General features: G+C 40.2%; 1 protein-coding gene across 2 annotated transcripts in view; it reads left to right on the top strand.

Moving 5' to 3' along the window:
- LOC126321629 (cyclin-D1-binding protein 1 homolog) overlaps nucleotides 1-27,342 on the top strand; it is an 84,173-nt gene that overhangs the window by 8,339 nt on the left and 48,492 nt on the right. For both annotated transcript variants that reach the window (XM_049994202.1, XM_049994201.1), the window contains exon 2: nucleotides 8,567-8,629. In XM_049994202.1, the coding sequence (XP_049850159.1) occupies nucleotides 8,567-8,629 (63 nt within the window). The remainder of the gene's footprint in view (nucleotides 1-8,566; nucleotides 8,630-27,342) is intronic.

The following is a 27,342-nucleotide window of genomic DNA, read 5'->3' as shown; positions in this document are numbered from 1 at the left end:
CACTTAACAGGTTAATCACAAAACATTTTGATGGTGCACACCTATGGTAGGGAGAAAAGACCATAAAAAAAGTCAGCACTCGTACAGGAAAATTTAGTTATTAATGTTTTTCCACATGCTATTCGAAAGTGGGATGATCAAGAGCTAGTTTAAAAGTGGTTCTGTGAAACCCCTACCATACACTTGTGTGATCTGTAAGGTAATCAGAGATGTGGTTGTAGAAATGGGCAACTGTTACTAAATATAAACTATGTTAAACACTATATTCTTCTCTCAGATGAAGGAAAAAAAAAACACAGTCCAGTAAATACATTCAGCTGAGAGAATGAGGTACATTTTCCTGGCCTTCCATACGTTCTCTAAATTTATTAGTAATTTGCAGAACTGTTGTACAAAACCATCTTTTACATCACAAGCATTAACAAAAAATATAATAAAACATCAGTTCAGGTGCTTTACAACACAGCACCACCACAGTGAACTGAAACAATGAGACATATTTACACGCACTGCATCTGAAAGTGCTGAGAAACAAAGGTAATGCTGAGTCGGCTGACTAGTCCGCCGAGCACTAATCTAACTGTGTCATACAGGTGCCAACCATATGCTTTGATTCACATGACTCTGGGTGAAATGGACATCAGGTTGGTATTACCAATGTGAGCACAGACAGTGAAACAATACCTAAGTGAACTGTGGTCATTATCTGAGACAACTGTTTGGGGACAACCCTTCAATCACAAAAACCTGGATGAGCATCCACAACATAGCCTCTGCTATGGTTTACCGCATGACTCATGGATGATTAGACAACATGTCATCCACCACAAGGAACAAAAGGGGCTTGCAGAGTCAATGTGGATGCGGGCCCGTGGCTGGTTCAGTGTAGGCCATGGAGCAAAGCTGTAGTGCTACCTCCTGCCCATTGCACTGTTGGCACTCACGAACGACCTTCTCAATTGCCGAATTAGTGGCTTGGCAGTAGACAAAACACTGAGTGAGGATCGTCATGGTGTTCTTGCCCCAGTGGCCTCAGTGTAGGAGAGCAAGGATATGAGCCTGCAGAACCAGAGGGACAACAAATCGGGGGTCCTCAGAATCAATACTAAGGAGGTGTGTGCTATTGACTATTGCCAGCTGATGACTAAGGAGGACATAATTGTGGAGCAGTTGAGCAGACCAACCACTGTGCACAAAATGAACCACCTGACAGATAATAGGATCTTGCAGTGGCCTGTATTGTGTGGTGAGACATTACTGAAAATGATCCATTGCTAGCTGCAAGTGATCATCAATCTGAAAACAGACAACTTCTGCTTTGTCAAAGACCAAATCGGGTCCCGTGGGCAAGTGTGACAACGTGACCACATTTTCATGTTGTGCTGTTGATTTATAGTGTGTTTCAAAAAAAAAAAAAGAAAGGCTGGAATTGTCTGATCCAGTCGGGAAGTTGCGAATGGGGATTGGATGCGATGAGGTAAGGTGAGATTGAGCGGAGATGGAATATCTTGCCTTAGAGAGAAATTAGAACATCTCCACCAGATACGTGACAGCGAAAGCTTCCGTATGTGATAGGGTGTTCAGAACTGTCAGCATTTCTGTGAGCCAATATTGCCCCTGTATAATGGATAGGTGATTTCCATGACATTGGGGTGAAATTGTGAATAATGATTGACTTTACCCAGAAATGATTGGAGTGACTTCAGATTCCACAGTTTGAGTATGTTGTCAATAGCCACCACATAGTGTTCTGTAGTTTTGACGAGGTCATTGAAAGAAAGTGGCCCAGATATTTAATTTCCATCTGAAAAATCTTCAGCTTTCACAGATTGCACCTAAGGTCCACTTCTAGCAGTTTACTGAACAGATTGCGAAGGTTAATGAGATGTTACTGCTGTGAGGAACCCATGGTGATAACGATGTCATCAAGATAGTATGTGCAGCTTGGAACACCCTGCGTTGTGTTAACTATTTAAAAAATCTCTGGAAAATGGTAGGGGGTACTCAGTGCTGAATGACAGGTGCGTGCAATGGTACAAGCAGAAGGGACTGTAATCTGTTGAGAAGTGGAATTGAGACAAAGCTGGAGGTTTGCTTCTGCCAAGTTAACTGTAAAAAAAAAAAAAAAAAAAGAACTCTCTGACTACCAATTTCTAGATTTCAAGGGTATTTATGTAGGGGTGGAATAGGGTAGCAATGTACTATTGGTTGGGCGTTAATGGTGGACTTAAAATCTCCACGCTATAAAAGCATGGAAATCCTACACAAAAGAAACAGCCCCCCGCCCCCCCCCCCCCACACACACACACATCCTGTAGGTTTGCAAGTGACAACCAGTGATGCCCAGGCCATGCAACCGTCCAATTTGTCCTTAATAGCTGGTCACAGAGCCAAAGAGAAAGGCCAGGTATGGCAAAACTTAGGAATGGCCTTAAGCTTAAGGGTGATGTGAGCCTCATAGTCTTTTGCATCACCTATTTCGGGTGAAAACAGTGATCAACTTGTGGCAGAGCTCATCCAGTGCCTGGAACAAGATGGAGTTAGAGGCATTGAGACAAAAATATTTTCTGACATTACACTGTCGCTGGCCAAAAATGTGATTGCCCATGTGAGATGTACTGACCTGTTGCTGAATGGGCAGAGTGTTGTAGATCTTACAGGGAACACAGAGCTCTGGGCTGTGCACCATTGTTACACTATGCATGTCTAAACTCCATGTCCGTATCTGAAGACTGGTGTTATGAGCTGCTGTGGCAGATAGCTGCCACGTGGCCATGATTTTGACACACAAATCACAATGTCTGCCAGTGCAGGCAGAGACTATGGACGTGTGCACCGAAAGAACCAGAACACGAGGGGAACTGTCGTCAGAAAGTGCTAACATCCTGCTCTGAACATTGCAAACGAAATGAGCATGCCTAGGTTGTCAGCAGAACTGAACACACTGATACTGCATCAGTTATGTTGTCAGACTGTTCAGTCGCAGCCTGTGACAATTGAAATGCCTGAGCAATAGGAAGAACCTCCTTGACTAGGATCTTTCAAACACATCACCTCCTGACACACTTCTCAGTCCGGAATGGATTTTATGATATGTATCTGAGAGTCACCATAGAACTGTTTGTAATGAGCACAAATAAATTTGCATTTCCTATTTAAACCATGGAGGTTGTCTACCCATGCCTGATAGGACTAGCTTGGTTTATTTTACATTGGTGAAGCTCCATATGCAAAGCAACAGCCTGGATTGGCTTAAGATAATAAGCACTGAGAAACTGATAATTTCAGAATACAGTGCTTGGGTCCTTAAATGGAGCAAATTTTTAAAGTGAATGAAATGTTTTGTATTGAATCCAAGATTTAAAAAAAAAGAGAAATTTTTGCCACTACCTGAAAGGCTGCGAAATGTTCCTGCAAATATTATGCATATGAGTCCCAATCTTCCTTTGTTCATAGAATGGTGGATAAGAGGGGAGAGTGGTAGGGCATGTAGAGAGCAGTTGCGGGAGGCCTGTTGCATCCTTGTAACCAACTGGTGAAGCAAATCTTTAACTGCTGCTGCTATTATTGTTGCTGTTCAGACTTATGTTCACACAGAGTAAGCTGCAACTGCCGGTGTAACAACTGAGTCCTTCTCATATCCCTCATTCTTGCAGATGACATGTGGAAATGAAAATCACCTCATCACCAAAAACTGTAGTATCTACATTCCATTACGTACAAGATCATCCCACAAGAATTACAATGGTAGTGAACAGAGCACCAGAATTACATAAGCATGTGAGAACATTAACAGGATAATAGTTGCCCACATCAAGTGCAATAACATGCAATGTTTGTCATACAAAATTACATAACTGTCCTAGTTTGCAAGCGGAGCCTTCCCTGAGCACAGCTGATGTGGGATATTTTGAAGTCTCTAAGAAGGCAGTCATATTAATTAAGTTACTGGCATGTTCTTTAACAGATGCGGCCTCCACATGAATCCAATCCACCTCATAATCAGACAGCGAAGTGACATACTCAGTGTTTGCATTAGACAGTCCCACATGTTGTCAATGTGGAAGAATTCAAATGGAGAGACTTGAGTTCGAGCACGTTAAAACTGGAAGAGTAAAAACCTTTGCATCCCTCTTCTTTTTATTCAAAAAATGCAGATGCACATTTCCTCTTCCTGGTGTTCAAGGAAGCACTTTTTTAAGTTGCTTATAATATTTTTCTATTGACTAAGGTCCTTCAAGGAAATAATATTCGCGATCACATTCAGTTTATGTGCCCAGCACTGAAAATCACTTAAATTAAGTGATCACTTATGATTGTTTTTAAAAAGACGTAATGTTTGTTTATGTACCTAGCACAGTCACAACTGCTTTCATATTATCACACTTTGTGTTGTATTTTGGAAGAGCCTTCAAAGTCCATTCTGTTGAGTTTCTACTCAAGCTACAATTCAGTGAAAACACAATGGCTTCTTCCATCAGAGGTCGTTTCAGCTGATATAATGTCTTCCCTGCTAGCTGCTTTGTAATTTTTCCGTCGTCGTCATATTGAAGGCGTGATGGTCTTCCTAATAGTTCTTAAATGTGGGATGTTACCAGCACCTAAAAAGGTATGACCTGTCTATTACTTATCTTATTTTTTAAAATAATTTGAAACATTATTAATATTAAGTTGTAACTCTGTGAATGTCAAATTATATTCGAACTTTTAACAAGATGCTGCTTACCGTGAATGAATTTGTTCATGTGCTGCTGAAAATATCAATTTTCCAATTTGTGGAGTGGAATATTGAGCTTGAAAAATGTTTCAGTGTGCAGTTTTTGGACCAGATATTCAGTCACTTTTTTGATTTTTCACGGCTTTAAAGCTGCTGCTAATTGAAGAGCGCTGCCTTATTGTCAAACTGAGCTACTTCAGTTTGTTGCTGATATGCTTTTCACTCTGCTTTGTTGAAAGCATAAAAACTTTCAGTTTAAAATTACCATGCCTGTGTGTCAGCAGTCTTGCATGCTTCGGCATTTTCAGTCATGACTTACTTTAGCACACATTTGTCTCCAAATTTAGAATATAACTTAAGCAATAAACTTGAGATTCTTTAATATTTAAAGAGTCAAACTCCCATTTATAAAAATATCTTCAGATGTCTAATTACTTTATAATTGAATTTGTGTGTTTAGTATTTGATATAAGGATGTAAATGAAGACGGGGGTGGGAGGTTTAGCAAATGTTTGAAATTATGTTTATAGTTTGTTGTAAGTTACTAAGTGCTATCATCATCAAACAGTGGAAAAATGTAGTCTGCACAGCTTGTGCTGTGTTTCAAGCTAAAGCTAATTTTTCACGCAGATCAATGCTTACGACGTATCTTGCAAACTGTGCCATACAATATATAATTGTGCAAGTCCATTTGGTGGTATACATGGATACTGCCTTCAAAATGTGTTGGAATAGAGTTAATAACAAAGAAGTAATAAGTTAAAATCCCAAAACAGATGCCGAACTTTCAGTGCATTAACAGTGAAAATGTAATAACTGAAAACTTCTTTCCCTTCATCATTTTTTCAAGGTTGGCAGTGAGAAATAGTTTTGTAGAGGTCTGAAGTAACGTATAAAATTTATTGGAAGTCGCTAAATGCTCTCATTCTCAAGTAATGAGTGTGTAGAATCTGGGCAATTGGCATGCTGTGGTTTACTCTCTCTCTAGACATATACACAGCTTGTAACTATAATACTAATCTTATTGTGTTAAACCTCTAACATAATATTGTACTGTTAAAGAGTAGATTATGACAGCATTTTAAACTTTTTAATTCAGTTAATAACTATACGAAATACTGGGAATCAGTTTTCTAGTCCTTGGAAGCCTGAATTGTTTCATCAAATTGAAGTTTACATTTAAATCGTGTAACGTATGAGGTCTGTTCAAAAAATTCTGAAGCATTTGTAATTTTGCGCTACTGATGTGTGGGAGCAAAATGTGGTTGGAATTTCTGCACATGCCTGTCTTTAATGTGTAACCACCGAAAGTTTTATTGTTGTATGTCTGTTAGTTATTGTTCAGTACTGTATTGAGTAGAATGTTTTGTCGCACAGTTTGCGAATTTCGAGATGGCAGGGTTAGAAGAGCAATGTGTCTGCATCAAACTTTGCATGAAACTCAAGAAAACCTTTACAGAGACACACCAAATGAAGCAGGAAGCCTATGATGATGAGTGCTGAAGCCGTACTCAAGTGTTATGAATGATTCACATGGGCAGATGGAAGTTAAAGATGAACCTTGTTCAGGATGCCCTTTGATGTCTGCTGATGATGATCATGTCAGGAATGGCAACAAAATTATGCTTGCCAGTTGAAGACTGACTGTTCAAGGGATTGCAGAAGAATGTGACATTTCAGTTGGATCTTGTCATGAACTCCTGACACATCATCTTGGAATGCATTGTGTTCCCGCCAAGTTTGTCCCTTCGACCCACAGCTCATGAGTCAAGGCCAGAAAGACCTTCGCCTCGCAACCAGTGTAGGGCTTTTGGATTGCGCGAATGAGTACAGATGTTCCTTAAGAGAAACATAACTGTTGAGGGGATGTAGGTCTAAGATTACGATAATGAGACCAAGGTTCAATCTTCACAATGGGCTGGGAAAGGTTCTGCAAGACCAAAAGAAGCTCATCATGTCAGGTCAAAACTGTGTTGATAGTTTTCTTTGAATTTGAATGATTAGTTCACTACGTATTCATGCCACAGAGACAAACTGTTAATCAATGGCACTATCAGGATGTATTGTGATGCCTGCAAGAAAATGTTAGAAGGAAATGGCTTGAAATGTGGTGAGACAATTCGTGACTTTTATATCACGAGGACACACCCGCATGTGCATCCCTGTTGGTGCTTTAGTGCCAAAAAATAAAATGACTGTGCTGCCTCGTCCTCGGTTTTCTCCAGAGTTGGCCCCTCTGGACTTTTTTCTTATGTGTTTATTTTTTTATTTTTTTTTTATTTCCAAGGTTGAAAATGCGTTGAAAGCGTGAAGATTTGCAATGATAGGTGAGATAAAAGAAAATTCGCAGATGGTGCTTCGCACGATTGAAAAAGAAGTGCACCAAGACTGCTTCTGGATGTGGAAACAGTGTTGGGAGCAGTGTATCAATTTTGGAGGGGCGTATTTTGAAGGAGACCGTGCATATTAAGTAAAAGGTAAGCCTAGAAAAAATTTATAGACAAAGTTTCAGAATTTTTTGAATGGACCTTGTACACCGGTGTCCATAACTTAAGCACAAAAGTAACATTTGGATGATGTGTCACTGCCAAATAACATAGCTGGATTAAACTTCGACCATATGTAGAAAGAACTGCTACATTATAGTACAGAAGATACCTGAAAGACATACATGATGAGACAAACAGAAATGACACTTTTATTCAAATGAAATAATCACACTGAAGGCACTGCACTTTATGGTTGTCTCCTTGGCACTACAAAATGAGGGACATGAGTCCTTAATAGGGCATGTGATCACCATGGATGGTAGCTTATGCTCTGCAATGTGCTCCCATGCTGGCCACAAGGTTGGTGAGAAGTTGATAAGTGCTGGATGGTCATTGATGCAAGTGGAAGTGCTGCAGTATGTCTCCCCAACATGTCCCACACATGCTCAATTGGATTTAAGTCGGTAACGGGCAGGCCAGCCCATTTGCTGAATATCCACTGAATGTAAGAGCTCCACTACCAGCACAGTTCGGTGTGGCTACACATTGTCATTCATAAAAATGAAATGAGGGCCTGAGAAGATGCACATGCGAAAGGATTACAGCATCACTGTAATGTTGACTGGTGAGTGTACCATTGTCAAAGATTGCGAAACATTACACCCATGGAGCATTATGCCTCCACACACCTTAGCACTGGGGCCAACAAAATGGTCATGTTAAAAACGGCGTTCCTTTGTGCGTTAAGTGTTCCCACCACTCGTCATTCGAAGGTACGTAATACATCCAGGAACATTGCTGAACATGATCGTTTTGTAATGATGTGGGGAAGCTTAATGTTGCATGGGCATACTGACCTAATATTTGAACATGATACACCCACCAGTCAATGTTATTTTGACACTGTACTCCTTCCCAGTTTGTGTCTTTTTCAGGAGTGAATTCGGCCTTTGTTTCATTGACAATCGGTGACTGCATTGAAATACACAGGTGGAGCAACTCTTGGAACAAGAGAATATTCAACAAATGGCCTGGCCTACCTGTTCTCCCAACTTAATACATCGAGCATGTGTTGGTTGCGTGGGGAGACATATTGCAGCCTGTCCATACGCACCAATGACCATCCGGCAGTTGACAACCACACGGGTGGAGGAATGGAACACGCTACCACAAGAACTCCTTACTGACCTTGTGACCAACGCTTTTGTCCTCAATATTGTTTGATCCCTAAGGTGGTAGCAAGTGGCTGTAAAACATCACTGGTCTTATTTCGCAGTGGGTGTATGTTATCGCTTAAGTGTAATTTTCCTGTCTGTAGTGATTTATTACATCTTTTAACGTAACAACCTTTTTTTTTTAGGTGGTGACTCAAAACAAAAGGAAACGGAGATATTTTCTTTAGATGGATTTTGGCTTGCTTTTTGTAAGTATTACAGCTTTTTAAGAAATATAAAAATTTTGTTTGGGTTATATAATGTGGAATACACAATTCTCTAAGTATAGAATTCTTGTAGAAAGCAGTAATGTAATTTCTGTTACTTAACAAATACTTGCCATAACTGTCTTACTGCAGCAAATAGAAATCGTTACATAATTGATGTAATTTAGTAGTCCTTTTAAATAAGGTATTGTTTTCTAAATTTATTTCACATTTGTGTTACTAGGCACCCACAGCGGAGGGAGGGGATTAGAAGAGGCACTTTTGGTCTCCCCCCTCGGCCCCCCCCCCCCTCCCGGGAAGCTGTAGTACAGAGTTTTTATTCATTACTGTACAGAATTCTCATAAACTTCTAGAAATGAGTTGATAACTATCAGTTCTGTGGGATATACAGTGAGACCATGATAATCCAGCACCTAATAATCTGGCTGACCTGATAGTTTGACACACATAAGAAATTATCCCTTACTTTTCTCTCTGTGCAGTTTTCAGTACAATTGGACTCCTTCAAGAAACAACAGAACAATGGTGGCTTAGTGCCTAGTCAATAACCATCGCTTGCCTCACTGAGTAATTATATTCTCACAAAGATAAGCCAGTTGCATTGTTAGGCCTGGAGAGATTGTGACATAAACTAGTCGATGAGATGGAAATCAGTGTAAATGAAGATAAGGTGACAGGTGATTGCTCTAAAATTGTAAAAGTGATACATTCTTCACTCACTAATGATCTGAGTGAGTTTGCATCAGAAGGTGTTGAAAAATGGATCGATGGTGGCAGAAATTTAGCTATCAAAGAAGAGCTGATGGACGATGTGATCTTACAAAATATTTTCAACCCACATGAGGTATTAGAAACTGAGAGCGATGAAGAAGAAATGCCTGCAACTTACATCTCTTGAGCTAAGGCTTCAGAAGCCTTTAAATACGTTTGTGAAGTTTTTTGAGAATAGCCTACAATGCAGTGCTTCAGAAAATGAGTTTGAGCATAACTCAAAATAATTTTTGTCACAAGAGCTCAAACCAAGGAGCAAGTTGGCATTTCTGCAATGTTCCAGAGGGCTTGGAAGAAAATTTCTGCTGAGCCTCCAGTGTACATACCAGGCTGCTGTATTCCACACCCTTGACAATGTCAGATATCTGTGCTATTCCTAAAGACAGTGATTCCAATTAAATGATACCAAATTCTTGGTAACAGGTTTTTTTGATTAGCTTGTTCTTGATCTTTCCAAATCTATGGTGCTTACGTTCATTTATTTCATAAATGAGAGAAAAAAAATTATATATGGATATTGAATGTTTCTAAAACGCTGTCCGTCAAAATGATTTAACTGTTGTGATATTTGCTTTTAATTTCGTTTTGTTTTTACAGAAAAGTAATAAGTAAGTCTACTTTTAATTTTTTTATGCTGTAATCCCTCCTGTTGTGTCTAATTAATAAAATTTATTTATTTTTGTACATTAAAACTGTAGGTTGGCTTATATCCCATTTTTAAACTAGGTTTTTAAAAATACCATAATAATCCAACATATTGAATAATTTGGCATGCAATATTATCAAGGTCGTAATGTAGTATGGTATGTATTTTATGTCCCTTATAGAATATCATTCATGTCATGCCTTGAAAATGATGAATTGATTTATGTCAAAAATTGTGATTATAGAGTTACACCCCTACCCACTCCCACCCCACTCACCATGCTTCTGCTAGATTTCTGGGGGCACCAAAGATTTAGATTGTAATGTTTATTCAGACCTGGAAATATTTTCTTTGCAGTATATATGATTTACCAAGGTACAGGCATATTTCTTTGGTAAAAAAAAAGAAGCTTATGAACTGCAGCAGTTAAATGTTACATTTTCGTGCACAAAAATTTTTACCTGCACTACATGTAAATTGTTACAGTGTACATGAAAAATAACACTGATTGTTTCTGGTATCACATTAATCCTGCCCCAAAATGAGATCCATCCTTCATGAAATCCTCCCCACTCCACCAAGAGTGTCTTTCCGCCGTCCACCTAACCTTCGTAACCTCTTGGTTCATCCCTATGAAGTCCCCAAACCACCTTCCCTACCCTCTGGCTCCTACCCTTGTAATCGCCCCCGGTGTAAAACCTGTCAATTGCACCCTCCCACCACCACCTACTCCAGTCCTGTAACTCGGAAGGTGTACACGATCAAAGGCAGAGCCACGTGTGAAAGCACCCACGTGAATTACCAACTGACCTGCCTACACTGTGATGCTTTCTATGTGGGAATGACCAGCAACAAAGTGTCCATTCACATGAATGGACATAGGCAGAGAGTGTTTGTTGGTAATGAGGATCACCCTGTGGCTAAACATGCCTTTGTGCACGGCCAACACATCTTGGCACACCGTTCGAGTTATCTGGATACTTCCCACTAACACCAACCTATCCGAACTCCGGAGATGGGAACTTGCCCTTCAATATATCCTCTCTTCCCGTTATCCACCAGGCCTCAATCTCCGTTAATTTCAAGTTGCCGCCACTCATACCTCACCTGTCATTCAACAACTTCTTTGCCTCTGTACTTCCGCCTCGACTGACATCTCTGCCTAAACTCTTTGCCTTTAAATATGTCTGCTTGTGTCTGTATATGTGTGGATGGATATGTGTGTGTGTGTGTGTGTGCGCACGCGCGCGAGTGTATACCTATCCTTTTTTCCTCCTAAGGTAAGTCTTTCCGCTCCCGGGATCGGAATGACTCTCTCTATTAAAACCCACATCCTTTCATCTTTCCCTCTCCTTCCCTCTTTCCTTGTGAAAGCTCGAAATTTTGTGTGTGTGTTTGTGTGTTTTTTTTATTGTGCCTATCTACCGGCGCTTTCCCGCTTGGTAAGTCATGGAATCTTTGTTTTTAATATATTTTTCCCGTGTGGAATGTTTCTTTCTATTTTATTTACATAAGTATTACTTTCGCTATATAATAATGGAAAAGGAACAGATAATTTCACAATTTTGAGTTAATTTTTCTGTTGCACAGGAAGAAGTAGGGAAGTTGTTAGCTGCAGTGAACAGCAGCCATGGTAGAATGAGATGAGATGAATAGATTATGGTATACTTACACTTCAGCAAGATAATCAGTGTTGGTTCAAATATGATAGCTTCAGTCTAGATACCCCCGACAGGCAGTAGTTTCAGTACTTTAGGGAGTGAATGAGGTGGCACAGTGGCTTGTCTGGCCATCCTAATCTATGGTGAAATCCTTCCTTTGAGAATGACATAGCTGATATCCTTTGTTGTCATAGTCGAATCTGAGCTTGTGCTACACTTAGGTCATCAATGGGACATAAATTCCAAACTTCTTTTTTCTTCAATTCAATGGAGAATATGGGTAAGTGAATACTGATAAAGTGACCATTTCAGAAGTAGTTTATGGTAGAGGGCGTAAGGCACATATTGGAACTACAAAGGAAATTGTATTATTGCTGCATAGTAGTCATGGGATGGAAATGTCAGAACAGTTACAGGATTCTCTGGGATATGGACACAGTCAACTAGTATTTGTAAGGAAGATGTCTCATTGATGTTGTTTGCTCTCTGAGGAATATCATGGCATACAAGATCTTCTAGCAATTGGGAGTGAAGTTTATCTGTACTTGTGTGTACAGTCTTTGTGTCCACAGATATTTGCAGATGGCATTTGGTTTCTACTTCAGTTTTTCTTTGTAAAATGCAATCTCCCCCCCCCCTCCCCCCTACAGAAGAACAATAGTTTTCCAGAGTGACTGGACTCTTTTACTCAAAAAATTCATAATTATTCAGAATCAAGCAATAGCCATCTTGTTACAGCAGTAGATGAGCATTTGTAATGGCCTTCGTTTAATACAATCTTCGAATTTCATACTTTTAATTTTATGCAAATTTCATCAACTTCATGTTGATACTTAGGCATATCGGTTTACTAATTTATAAAATAAATAAATTTGTTTACACATAAAGAAAAAATTCATTCCACGATCTTCTTATCCAGATTACCAATATCATTTGAAAGTTAACTTAATTTTCAATAACTTCAGTTGTGAAGAGAATCAGGCATCAAATTAACCAATATGTTTACTATAGGTGAAAAATATGACACTGCCATGAGAATAAATTTGTGACTGTACAATATCTACTAAGCAACTCGTGGAGTTCAGTCTTCCACGGAGTTTGGATTTGGTGAACCTGGAATTCGAGCTGACCACATTTTTGCCAGCCACCTATGTAAGCTCTAGCTATGCTTCAGTGACCACGCACTGTTAGTTGTGACAAAGGATAGTCCCAAACCATTAAAAAAAAAACTTAACTTGTTCTGTGCTACTTTCTGGCGAATCAGATGGTTGTTGCGATAAAACAGTTGACTGTTGAGAGCTATCCTATTACACACATCAAAAAAAGTTGTGCATCACCCCAGTTCCCAAAACTCCTTTAGATAGATGTTGACTGTGGATATTGTATCACAGGCACAGTCCCTTTAACTGTTCAGAGATGTCACTAAACCAGCACAAAGATGTAAACAGCCATGCATGAGCAGCGCCTATTAGACGGAGGGCTCTGACAGCCGATCAGTTCCAGTCATTCCACCACGGAGGAGGTACACGGCTTGTGTTGTCCATAGTTAAACCGTCTAGACGGCCAATACCGCTGTTCGATCGCATCCGCATTCTCACTTTGTGCTAGGAGGGGGTCTCAACAAGGGAAGTGTCCAAGTGTCTCGGAGTGAACCAAAGCGATGTTGTTCGGATATGGATGAGATACAGAGAGACAGGAACTGTCGATTATGTGCCCCGTGCGGGCTGCCCAAGGGCTACTACTGGATGACCACTGCCTACGGATTATGGCTCAGAGGAATCCTGACAGCAACGCCAGCATGTTGAATAATGATTTTTGTGCAGTCATAGGATGTTGTGTTACAACTCAAACTGTGCACAATGGGCTGCATGATGCACAACTTCACTCCTGATGTCCATGGCAAGGTCCATCTTTGCAACCACAACACCATCCAGTGGGCCCAACAATATGCCGAATGGACCATTAGGATTGGCATCACATTCTCTTCACTGATAAGTGTCACATATGCCTTCAACCAGACAATTGTCAGAGACATGTTTGAAGGTAACCCAGTCAGGCTGAATGCCTGAGACACACTGTCCAGCAAGTGCAGCAAGGTGGAGGTTCTCTGCTGTTTAGGTGGCATTATGTGGGGCCGATGTATGCTGCTGCTGATCATGGAAGCACCGTAATGGCTGTACGATATGTGAATGCCATCCTCTGACTGACAATGTAACCATATTGGCAGTATATTGGTGAGGCATTCATTTTCATGGATGACAGTTCGCACCCCCTTCATGGACATCTTGTCAGTGACGTCTTTCAGGATAACAACATTGCTCGACTAGAGTGGCCAGCATGTTCTCCAGACATGAACCCTATCGATCGTGCCTGGGAGAGATTGAAAAGGGCTGTTTATGGACGACATGACCCACACCACTCTGAGGGATCTACGCCAAATCATGGTTGAGGAGTGGGACAATCTGGACCAACAGTGCCTTGATGAACTTGTGGATAGTATGCCACAACGAATACAGGCATGCATCGATGCAAAAGGACATGCTACTGGGTATTAGAGGTACCGGTGTGTTCAGCAATCTGACTACCATCTCTGAAGATCTCGCCGTATGGTGGTACAGCATGCAATTTGTGGTTTTCATGAGAAACAAAAAGGGCGGAAATGATGTTTATGTTGATCTCTATTCCAATTTTCTGTACAGGTGATGCAAAACTTTTTTTTGCGTGTGTACTTTGCAGAAAGTGATGTGTTACTTCTTGTATCACTGTAACTGACAAAGGATAGTTGTGATCTTCAGCAAGCATCTTATTTTTGTAACTGTTTTGGATCACATATTGTATGGCAAATTTTCTGGTTATTTTGTGCATGTCATGAGAGCAAAAATGGATGTATCTTATCTGCAAGGCAGGATGGAAGGGCACCTGAATTCCTGCTGGTAAGGGCAGTAAGTCTGTCAAACCAGCGTCCCACCTCGACAATTCGCTGTGGACCACGGTACCTTGTTGAGCATGAAAATTGTCGTGGCATCACTTGTCAAGGGAAACCAAGAGAGGATGTGCAGAGTGGAAATGAAGAGTAATCTGTATTGTGAACTTCATTAAAGTTGTTTGCTGTAGTAAAATATAAAATGGAATGCATATAATGGAGGTGAAATACACGTGCGATTAAGGAGCAGATTGTGAGTTTATTTTGTTGTAATTGGTGTTTGAGATTTCCCGTTGGTACAGACTTTGCATTTGTGAGAAAGGTGTCTGGTGCCTCAAGATATAGCAATGCGGTTAGGCTGATAATGTATATAAATAACAACCACCATAAAAATCTTCATACTACACCTCCATACAATGACTGAACAATGGTAGCCTCGATACATTGCACTGTTGAGGTGATGCAGTAATTAGTTAGCAGTCTCTTAAGTACTGGTTGCACCTTGCTTGTACAAGGCTTGCTTAGTTATCAGGGATCTGCCTGTGGGGCCAATGAAACTAAAACCTTAATTTGCTCTTCAAGAAGCCTCTTCACAACAGCCAGCATAATGTTGGCATTGCGTGCAGATGATGTGTGAGTGACAAGTATGTAGACAGAGTAAACTACAATATAAGTGAACACTATAACAAGATGAGAGCAGTATTCAAAAATCCAAGTAAGTTTCAAAGTAAAAAGTGATGGTCTAGTTATGGATTACCTTAAACAGTTCAGGACTGAAACCTTTATCAAAATGTTCTCTGAAGCTAGTAACATTGTAGTTAATGGGGGGAATAAGTAGTGATGGGGATGGGGATGGGGATGTCCCAGGACCTAACTGTTACCTAAGAATTAGTGTGCTGGAAACCACAAATGAGAATGACTGTAAAACAATATATTATATTACGATTAGAAATGCCGGAGAAAAGTTGCTGTTTTTTGTACAAGTCCGAGGAAAAGAAGTCATAATTTTAAAATTTCTGATAATGAATCACCAGATGCAGCTGTTATACAGAAATCTGTCACTTTTAATATCGTCTGATGGAATGTGCAATCATTATCTGACAAACTGGCTGTTGCGGAAGATAAGACAAAGTCTTTTGGTACAGAAGTTGTTTGTCATGTGGAACAGTGTCACAAAGTGGTAGAGAGATACTGTCCTCTTGGTTACATCATAGCTGATAAATATTATAGGGTAAATAGAAATTGTGATGGATGTGTGATCTGTTTGTGAAAGGGTATTATTTTTGAAATCTTGGAAAAAGTTGCTGCTTTGTCAGTTGAAATGTTATTTGAAGTAATAGCTATCAGGATAACATTTAAGTGCCATAGTTGTAGCCCTGTATTGAGCGAAAACGGGAGGCAGCACAATAGATGAAATTGTTAGCAAGTTGATGGCTACATATTTGTAAATATTGGATAATTATTTGTGGTGGTTTCAATTTCAAATTCCAGTTGTATACTAATTTTAATTCTTGTGTCAAAAGCTGATCCAAGTCTTTCAGACTTTATGTTACTACTGAAATGAGAAGACCACAAGGCAAAGGCATAGGAAGGTGTATAGACGGTATAGGTGTCCATTCCAATTAAAATATGCTAAGTCAGATATAATTAAGGCTGGGACTTCTAGTACTGAAAACCAATGTTACAGGAAATGCTAAAACTGTCATGCTATATATACCAATGGAAGTAAGTTGTTTGGTGAGTGAGCAGACTCTGAATATGATGATGTTTTATTTAGACAATGGTAACTGGCTGAAAATATACTGAAAAAATCCATTTGCTAAGCAAGTTGAACATCTTCTAGTCACTCTTCCTGTGTTGTTACCATACCCTTTCTTCATGAAGTATTCAGGTAAAGATAAGTAGATTTCATAATGTGTTTGATGAAGAGGTGCTGATGATTAAGAAAGTGTATGAGAGATACTAATATAGTTACAGAAATACAGTGTGTGATGTAATAAAGATATTGTTTATAAGTGAAAAGAAAAGATCCACCCAGGCCTTAACAGAAACCACACATGAAAAGAATGACCCAATCACACTTGCTTCTGAAAATAAGACACGGGCCATGTGAAACATAATAAATAGTGAGTGTAAGAGCAAAAGAGTAGACAGACAGGATGTAGTGATCTGAATGCTACACAGTTCAACACTTCTTTTACTGCTAAGTTGTAGGAAATAATAAAGAAGATCAACACTCATTGGTCATAGGCAATTTTTGGAAAGTACTGTAAAACCCGTAAGTTCATTCAGTTTTCAACTGATTGCGGCACAAGATGTTTCTGGTGTATTGAAAAAGATGAGGAAGGGCTCGAGTAGTGATATTTAAGGATTTATTGCAGCTATGTTAAAATGTTGATCAGTTCCTGTAGCAGAACTAATGACACACACAGTGTATACACACATGCTGACGTTCAGTTCCCCATGGCACTGAAGTATGTAAAAATTGCTCCAGTTCATAAAAAGGTGCCTCTTAAGTTGTGACAATTACAGGCCAATAAACAAAATGTAAATTACTTCAAGGAAAACAAAGTCTTCAGTGATTGTCAGCTTGGTTTTAAAACGGGCATGGGAGCTCTTCTAGCTGCTTTGTCATTTCTGACACATTGTGTTAAACAACTAGAAAGCAGAGCATTGGTTCAAAGTAGACTTCTGGCTTTTGATAAAGCTTTTGACACTGTGTCCCATAATATGTTATTAAATATGTTTCCGGTCTATGGCTTTACAGGAAATCCTGTGAAGTTAGTGAAATCTTATTTGAGTAGTAAAACACAGAAAACTGTCACTGGGAAGGAGTTGCACTTTTTAGTGGATATGGGTGTTCCTCAAGATTTGATACTGGGTATGGTCTTATTCGTTATTTACATTAATGATTTTCTTAATAACTTAATGCAGTTGTTTGTTTGCTGGTGATGTAGCTGTTTGCATAATATTGAAGTCAATGGATATATTGAATTGTGAAATAGATAAGACCACACGCAGTGTTGAAGTTGGTTGTAATGTGAAGTATAAATAAAGATAAAGCAGGAGACCTATGTATTAGATGGAACCATAACAAACAATTTGAACAGGTTTTATACGCTATTAACTTCCTTGGGATAATGATTGAATCCAAACTGTCTTGGAATAATCGCAATAGAAGATAACCACAGTAAAAGAGTGGTGTGTAAAATTAGCAAAAGTATATCTTCCCCGAGGAAACTGTGCCTTTGAGGTAGTATTTAAGTGCTGAATGTTGTCTGTCATGTTTTAATACGTAGTCCGTAATATATTGTGCTAACTCGTGTGACATTGAGCACCAAACTTTGGTACCTCACAATTGAGTCCACATTGAATGCTAAATTGTGTTGAATGGGAACATTCAGTGGCTGTATGGGAAAAACTGATCTTGCGTGCTGGTCACCAGGCTTGATCACAACTAATTGAACCAAAAGTCACCTCTTCAGTGGAAGCGTGCAAAACATCAGAATGACTGGGAGATAAACACAGATAGTAGCACAAAAGAAATTACAAAACCAACAAAAAAATGTTCAACATGGGGTTTCACTGAGCCTGGACTGTCATACTTGGCACAAATGGGTTCCAGTGCTGATTTGGCTGTCACTGTCTTGGGCCGTTATCTTGTCATTCATCTCTATAAGTGGGCAGTGCCTGGCACTTAAAGTGCCTGACCCATTGTGCAGGTGGGTAGGGTTAGTGCCACTGCCCACAGATGAGGGCTACAAGGCAACGCGTTTGCCATTCAGGTAGTAATATAATGAAGGGTTGCTCAGCAGCCAGGATGAAGTTTTGCATGTCAGCAGATTACAGAGGCAGCACCTAAAGAATGAGATGTAAACTGGATGACAGTGCTTGTGAGACTGTCTTGTTGGCAGTATGGAATTATATTGCAAATGAAGCATCAGATGAAAGACGGGCTTCAGAAACGAAAACAATGTTGAATGCTCTCGAGAACAAGAATTGGACTGGAATGAAAGCTAGCAAAGACTGGAAAGGGAAATGAAACAACTTGGAGTAGACTGGAGTCATAAAATCGGATCAGTGCCTAGTCCTGCCCACCAGATCTTTACATGATGTCCCAGCAGTCTCTCAAAAGAATCCTCACAGCCTCATTTTACTGAAAAAACATTTTTCTGCTCACCAGCCCACTGACTTTGCTCCAGGTCTCCCATTTTTGTTTGTTTCCAGAGCACTGAAGTTTTATCATCCCATCTTACCAGTGCCAGCTACTAGAAGATTACTCCTAGGCAGTTCTCTTGATTATTCTTTCCAAGGTGCCAACTTTCTGCTGAATTCTCCCAAGAGTTCCTAATATATTTCATTTGCAGATAGTCATTGTGTGCAGACTTTAAAGTACAGGTGTCCAGCAAGTGTTCTCAAAGTTTTGCCCCTCAGGATGATAGCTTGTGGCATGTCACAAACACATTTACCCCTTGAGGAGTTCAGGAGGTTCGGGATAGTTGCTTACCTGCAGGAATATGGCTTCCCTGCACGTTCCTCACGGAGCATCAGGTTAAGCAAAAGAATGTGTTTTCCTAAGGCGGAAAGCCGGCTAGTGGTGAGTTCCTTCTGTCAGTCATTACCCTTTCACAGTAATATTTCTCCAGTGAAATGTTATATCGACTCTGCATAGTTTCATTGCCCATCACTCGCATCTGGAGCATGGATTCGCAAAGGCCACGAATGGGCACTTAGCAGTTCTTTTTGTGCGTAAAGCCAGTTCATCCCAGCCAAGCACTGTCTATAATACTTCTGCATTCGCTACAGTGTTGTACAATTCTGTGAGGACATCAAAAAATGCATTGATTGTCTTTAAGTTAATAAAAAGGGCAGTGAGGACAATTTGCAGCATGGTACCCCCAGGGCTCATTGGAGGTCTAGCTTCAGAAAACTAAAGATTACAACTCTGTCGTCATTGTATATCTTGCAGTATATAATGCATATGAAGGAGAACTGTTGTAGACACTAGCTGTATAACTTGTGCCAGAAGTACAATACCAAGACCAAACATGACCTGCTAACATTCCACTGTGACTTAAAAGTAGTCATTGTATCAGGGAGCTACTAGATAAACAGTTCAAAAGGGAAATGTAAGATTTTCTATAAAATTGAGAACTGAGTCATTATGTAAGTAGTTGGTTTTAGTTTTAGCCAAGAAATGGTGTTTTTCAAACATGTTTATCATTGTACTTGTAGTATTAGTACATGACACATCAGTGAACCGTAATATAATGCATAATTTATTTTAATGTTGTAAATGTGTTTTAAATATTTATGCCAGTAATGTGTACACATGTATAATGTGAAAATTAATAATTTGTTTTATATGTAACCCAATTGATACTTGCATTCCTCAGCTGACCTTTGAGGTCTCTACAATAATCAAAATTAAATTCTGTTCATGTGTGTCCCCTCCTGATTTTGAGAACTCTTAATCAGTAATCAACCTATTAACGCCCCAGTGCTTGTGTGGCTTCTTTAGCAGCCCTAAAATAAAATGAAGCAAAAATGTAACAGGACAACGTTGTGTCGTAGTCTGTTTGTTCTTGTTAAGAGAGAATACGCATTGAAGTCATTAGGATGACTAGTTGGTACCTTGAAAACTGTGAAATGTTTGCATGATGATGCCCATCTGATACATACTACCACTGCCCAACAAGCATCAAAATTACCAAGGACAAAGAAAGAGGGTGACAGCCTACAACACACTCAACATACCATGAACATAAACATGAAACAGATATTGGAAAAATGGTCACTTTTAGGGTAATAGAAGAAAAAAAAATATAACTAAGTATTTAGTTTGTTGGAGAAAACATTGGCATTTCTTTCAACTCTCAACATACAGGCATAACTGAAATACATGAAGGGTGAGTAAGTACTCCTTAACATAAAACCCTTTACACCAATTAGACGTATCAAATATCTGAGTTACAGGCACACCACAGTTCAGTGCAATGACAAATCTGCCAGCACTATATGTGGACAAGGAACGCGTGAAACGAGGCTGCCCTGAACATTCTAACCAAAGTGTGGCAGCTCTCAAATTGACCATATATTATAGAACATTCAGGTGGCAAAATTAACTAGAAAAATCTCATATCGTGAAACAAAGTGAATATTGTCGTCTGCGAAGCTTGCAAGTTTCGGCAACTTGTTATCCACAGCACCGTAGAAATCTGTACATAAAACAAACACTACTACGCAGATTGAATAGGATATTTCAGCTGTGGTTAACACAGCAAGCAATCAGCGAGATATTAGTATGACATTGCAGGGACATAGCAGGAAAGAAACCCTTTCTACACTGTCAACAACTCTTACAGTCAGTGACAAATGCCCACCAAGGTATAAGGTGAAAGCAAAGGCAGCTCACGTAAAGCCACCAGATTGAAAGTTCTCTTGCTCTCAGATGAAGGAAACAACTTTGTAGATGTTTATGTTTGTCTTGATGAATCCAAAGGCCTCATGTCAAACATTTGTAATAGCTGATCCACGTCATTAAGGTGGGTATTTCAACAGAACATGAATAGATTTAGAATGCAAGTTGAGAGAAGACTGCTTACCCACGTGTAAGATTCTGATGCTTCTGTGCTATTATATACTGTAACAGAAATGTAAACCTGGTAGTGAGGGAGCGAAAGTGCAGTTCGGTTGTGTTCATCAATGAGACTACTCCAGTTCTGTCACCATCAATACCTGTTTACAAGTAGTTGTTTTGACCATTCATTTGTCTTTTAAGGTCACCATTTGCTCATTGAACCTTTTACCGACACACTCATTAGTTCCTCATATTTTAATGCCTACCACCTCTGTGGCTCTGCGAACACCTGCCCAGAGGCTGAGAACTCGAGACACTCATCTCATCAGTGGACATGGGTCTTGAATAGAGTTCCAGTGACACACTTCAGCTCAGCAACAGATTCTATCACTGCCTTAAACCTTTACTTTTATTCATCTGTCCTTAGTGGCAATGTTCAGTTGGTAATAGGTACCGATCTCTATTTGTATGTCCACTTCTCAATCTAATTACATCACCAAGAAAGGGCAGTACTGGAAAGAAGCTACCGGAATGTGTATTCAGCAGAGCAAACTAGATGCTGTGCAGTACATTAGCAATAACTGAACGCCGAGACAGCAGGCAGGACTGATTGTATATCACATCACGGGAACATTCCACTGTGCAGCTCGTGCCTCTATTTAACAGACCTTGGAACGCTAAGAGAGAGAGCCTGCCACCTGCTCAAATAATCAAGAACATGCAGATGGTACTATGAAGATTCAAGCCCAGACCGTCAGTAGAAAACCTTTTGGATAATGAGAGTAAAGGCTCGGTGGACTGTTGCAAAAAGCAGAAAGAGATGATGGGAAAAGTTTTAGAGTTAATCATATTGGTGGCACTGAGGTAGAGATGTATGATGTTGGTAAATCATTGTTATGCTGATTGGGATTCATTATCTACATCTAAACATGGATGACCGATAATAAACCCCAACCATTGATGATTTTAACATTGATGTTAAATGATGAAGCTATAATACGGTATAAAAATCAATATAGAAATACATGCAGTATCATAATTTATTAATCAGTAAATACAGCTATAATTAACATTACATATCACACAACTTAGAAATAATAATATTTTTGAGATACGATCCCCTTTCAGTCAGTCACATCATTGGCAGAGAACATATCCTGCTTTTGAGAAACTGATGATGTGGCTATACAGTTAAAGTATTTAGGTGCAGTTCTGGTACCTTTGGATAGGTAGTATCCATGGTACATGTGACAGGACTGATGATGTGATTTTGTACCTCCAGTGGATCGTACATAAGATTTAAAAGACAATCTCTGAGACAATTGCATATTTATTTATTGGTCCTATGAATCATACACAGTACAGGGGTACATAATGACTGATCTGTGAATGTAGATCCATTTCTGTTTGCAAATTATTCTTGCCTTGTACTGTTTTGTGATGTTCACCACATAAATCAAATTTGGTTTCTGGTTTCCTTATATCAACATGTTGCTCATCATCACTAAGCTGTAAGAAAATCAATTATGGTTTTGATTGCCTGGGAACATGCTGAAGCATCTAGAAAGTGCATGTTCTCGAATCGTAAGATGAAGCACTCTTGATATGTTAACATGTTCAGTTGGTAGCAAGTGCTTTTTGATTTCTATTATTATGTGGCAAATTGACGATGTACCTGTTATTTTTGTCACACCCCATAAGTACCAGAAGATGATACAGGGATTAATATGATGTAATATAATACACAAATGGAGAGATGAGGGGTGCACTTCATATGTGGTGTACATTGAGGCCTGCCAGACAATGTGGTAGATACTGATGTATTCATCCTTGAGGGGGTTTGCTTCTAGAAGAATGTAAGAATTATGTTACTGCTGTATTTTCCACCCGGGATACGGTGCTTTAAAAGCCAGCACTTCAGGCATGTGTGACGACTCTGACCAATCATTTCACAAAAAAATACCATGTGAATTACCATGTGTTTATGTCAGTTGCTTGAATAGCCACATTCCCTGATCCCTGAAATGTGCTAACCCACTCAGGGAATGCAAAATACAACAACAGAAGGTTGTGGTTGTCTTGCATATTTTGAAGCTCAGAAAAAATATGATTGTTTGTATCCAGTCTCAATGATATTGACCTTTACCACTACGGTGGACAGGTCTTCAACAGTACCTTGTGTATTTAATCCCTTAATATCTTCTTCTAATTGTGCAAATAAACTTGATGATGGGGGTGGTAAGACTTCCCCTTTCGTGGTCCCTGTAACATCATTTTTGGGAGCTATTTGCTGCACTCATCAGGAAGCAGCTTTCTCATCCGATATAGACCAATGACAGCACTCCCTCTCAAGAACCCTCTACCCGGAAAAGACCCGATAAAAGCTGATGGCTGAAGGCGCCATGGACTGTGGGTCCCAGGGCTGCTCAGTCTTCTTCTGTTCATACAACAGACCTCACAAGAATCTCGATCACCAAAAGTGGTGAAAGAGAAAAAGAAGAAATCTCGGGAGAAAGTTCCTCCAGGGACCCTAAATGCCCTGGATTCCCCATCCCTTAGACTTTGAACCATGTTTATTGATGTTGTCCTGATGACAGGTAGTGATCCTGGGGTGTGACCTGTGCTACTGATCCCTCCACGCCTAACTGGGACACCTCAACGTGATCCAATCGAATTGTTATAGACATTACTGTCACCCACCAGAACAATAACTAATTTCCTCTTGTTTTGTGACCTGTTTTGCTCTCCAAGAAACACACCTCACTGATGAACTTTCAACAATTTTTGGAGATAACCATGATTTGTTGGAAGGATGGTAACCTGATGATTCTGATTGGTTTTTTAATAATGGGGCCTTTTTCCTGTTTATCAGTCTGGTTTCTAGGAGGGATGATCCACAGCCAACTATCTGGTTTTGTTGGAAACAGCAATCCTACAGGCTTTTTCTAAATGTCAACATATTGCAGTCTTTATCCCAACATAAATAGTGTGACACTACTCCCCGTCGCCCCTCCTCCAACCTCCCAAGGGGGAGAAGTGAAACTACTACTACTACTACTACTACTACTACTATTACTATGCTGGGTTCTGTGCCCATTGGCTCTGATGACAGCAGGGCTTCAGCATTGGTAGTCTCCCGTAGTACAGAGGCTCCCCTTCTCTTTCCATAGGTAGTGATGAGGGGATACAACATATGGAAGATACTTTTATGTCTCTCACTTGTGGGAACAACATTTGTTGCTGGGAACAAGTAATGTTTTCATGCTGGAGCTGGTAGCCATTGACAGAGCCCTATTTTATCGATGTCTGCTATTCATGACCTCCTTTCTGACCTTAATCGTACTGCCTGCTCAGTTGTCTCTCTATATCCCGAGTCGCGAATATCTGAGGGAATGAATAGACTGAACATTTGACAAGAGTAATGATTAATAACATGACTGTCCTTTGTGGACCCCAGGTGGTGGGCTTCACAGGTGCAAATAAGACCTCTCCTCAATTGTAGGTGGTGCAACATGAATTGGGCTAAACTCCATTTAGTCTCCCTGCCATTGGACATAAAGATGGAAGCAGATGCGCTGGCATCGGTATTTCAGCGGGATGGTGTAGAAACCTGCTGTGGAGGGTGCACACGATGCATATAGTGGATGTGTTTACCTGTGGGTGGTAATAGACCAGACAGGCCAGTTTTTACCTGTAGTTAAATGTTTAACCACCGTGGACATCACCTTGTGCTTTGTGCCTTATGTTGTTGCTGAGTGCTTAGCTGTTAGAAGTCTACATCAGTTGCATGCTGTGTCATTTCTGTGCCTGTCTCTGTATGGATTTGTACACTTTACTTCCCATAGATTGACTCGCATGTCGAGGTAGATTTCCTCTCCCAGCGTTCTGTTCCCAGGCTATTATCAATCCACTGCCTGCTCGTGAAGTATCCCCGCTGATTAAATAGTGTAGCGGCATTGGCACACTGTACTATCGAGCAGACTCCTGCTTTATGGAACTCTCTTAAAAGGAGTCCTATGTCACTTCTGTATCAGTCACACGAGATTAATCCATAGTTTTATTTTATGTAAAGAGCATTGTGCATGTTCAGGTTGCAGAGCCCTAAAAACTAGATCACTTCCTGGTGGAATTCCCTCTCCTCTTGGCTCTGCATTACCTGTAACATTGGGGGAAGACTCGTGCACAATTGAACTGGTACTCTATTGAAGTGCTTTTATTCTCAGCTACAGCATGTTAACCATGTTCATGCTGAGGTTGGGAGCAGGGCGGTTGGGGTTGGGGCCTCCCACTTCTTGATCTGCGTTTGGAGGGGGGGGGGGGGCACCTCGGTGCTACCTCCTTAGCCAACTGCATTGGTCGTCACTCTTTTACTCTGTTTTAATTACTTTTACATGTAGTTAGCCCCCATATCTATGTCAAATGCTATTTTCTGTTTTAGGTGTAGCACTCCAATAAATAGTGAATGCTGTTTCCCTATGTATTGCTTTGAATATAAAACATCAAAGGTGAGACGGCTGTGAGAGGGTGAGCACACACTGAATGTAGAGCTCCAGGACTAGCCTTGCCCCACCCTCCTGGAGTCTTGATTACTTCTCTTAACCTGCTTTGTTATTGTTGGTCCAGCATCACATATTTAGTCTTCTCATTTGCACTAGTAAGACTCTTGTTTCAACAAGACCTTTTTACTCTGTAACTGTCTTCGCTCTTTATTAGATTGTTGGGGAGTCGGATGCGTGTGAGGTTTCTCTTGCCACAGGTAGTCCCTGGGAGACCCCTTGTCTGCTCTAATCTATACTGATGAGCCAGAATATTATGACCACCTGCTTAACAGCTAGTTTGTCCATCTTTGGAGTGAAATACATTGCTGATTTTGTGTATCAGTGGTCCGACAGTTTGTTCGTAGGCTTGTGGAGGTATGTGGCATTAGATGTCTACGCACAGATCATGTAATTTGCATAAGTAACAGATTGCTGATTTGAGTACCTGGTGATGGCACTCAATAGTGACCCAGATGGGTTCAATAGGATTTACATCAGGTAAATCTGGTTGCCAAGACATCAACGCGAGTTCACTGTAATACTCCTTAAACCGATGTAGCATGGTTTTGGCTCTGAGAAATGGACAGTTACACTGCTGATTAAAGATAACATTGGCATCAGGGAACATAAAGCATGAAGGGATGCAAGTGGTTCGCAGCAGTCAGCATGTCTTTATTACTACTGTAGGTCCCATGCAAGCACAGGAGAATGTCTCCCACAGCATAATACTTCTCCCTATCAGCCCGAGTCCATGGTGCACTGCACGCTTTAAGCTGCCATTCACCTCAATGACAGTATTTGTAGAGACTGCCAGCAATCTAATGTAGCAAAAATGTGTTTCACCCAAAGAACTGACATGTTTCCATTGGTCGACGATTGAATCCTGATGGTTCCGTGCTCACTGCAACCATAATTGACAATGTCATTGGCTCCACTTGTGAACACGCAGGGTCATCTGCTGCTGAACTCCATGTTCAAGAATGTACAACGAACAGTGTGCTCTGAAACACTTTTGCGTGCACCATCATTGTGCTCTTTCAGCAGAGACACTACAGATCGCTATCTGCCCTACCTGACAGAGCAGACAAGCCTCTGAATCCCCTGTTCTTTGAAGAGTCATGGATGCATCCAACAAATTAGCCCCTAGTGAAAGATTCACTATCCTTCTACTTCTTTCCTTAAAAGCTCATGACAGTAGCACTTGAACATTCCATCAGCTCGCCATTTTGAGATAATTCATGACAGGCTCTCCATACTAATAATCTGCCTTCATCAAAGTCACTTATCTCAAGGAATTTCCCCATTTGCAGCTTATATCTTAGATAGGTAGTCCCACTTCCTTGTCTGATGTGCTAACATACTTTTGTTACTGTGTCACGTGCCAGCAACGCCACCAGGCAGCATCCAGTGTCTTGGTGGGCAGTGGTCGTAATATTTTGGCTCGTCACTGTATGGACCAGATCAGCCTGTATACTTCTCCTAAAATTTTTCAGCTGTGGCACGAGTATTGCATTCAGTGCATTACTTTTACTGCTCCTCCATACTTTCATAATAAAATCAAATTTGTGGTGGATGT

The sequence above is a fragment of the Schistocerca gregaria genome, chromosome 2 (genome assembly GCF_023897955.1).
Source record: "Schistocerca gregaria isolate iqSchGreg1 chromosome 2, iqSchGreg1.2, whole genome shotgun sequence".
Taxonomy (NCBI): Eukaryota; Metazoa; Arthropoda; class Insecta; order Orthoptera; family Acrididae; genus Schistocerca; species Schistocerca gregaria.
Note: the sequence above shows the minus strand (reverse complement) of the source record. Positions and strands in the feature narration are given on the sequence as shown.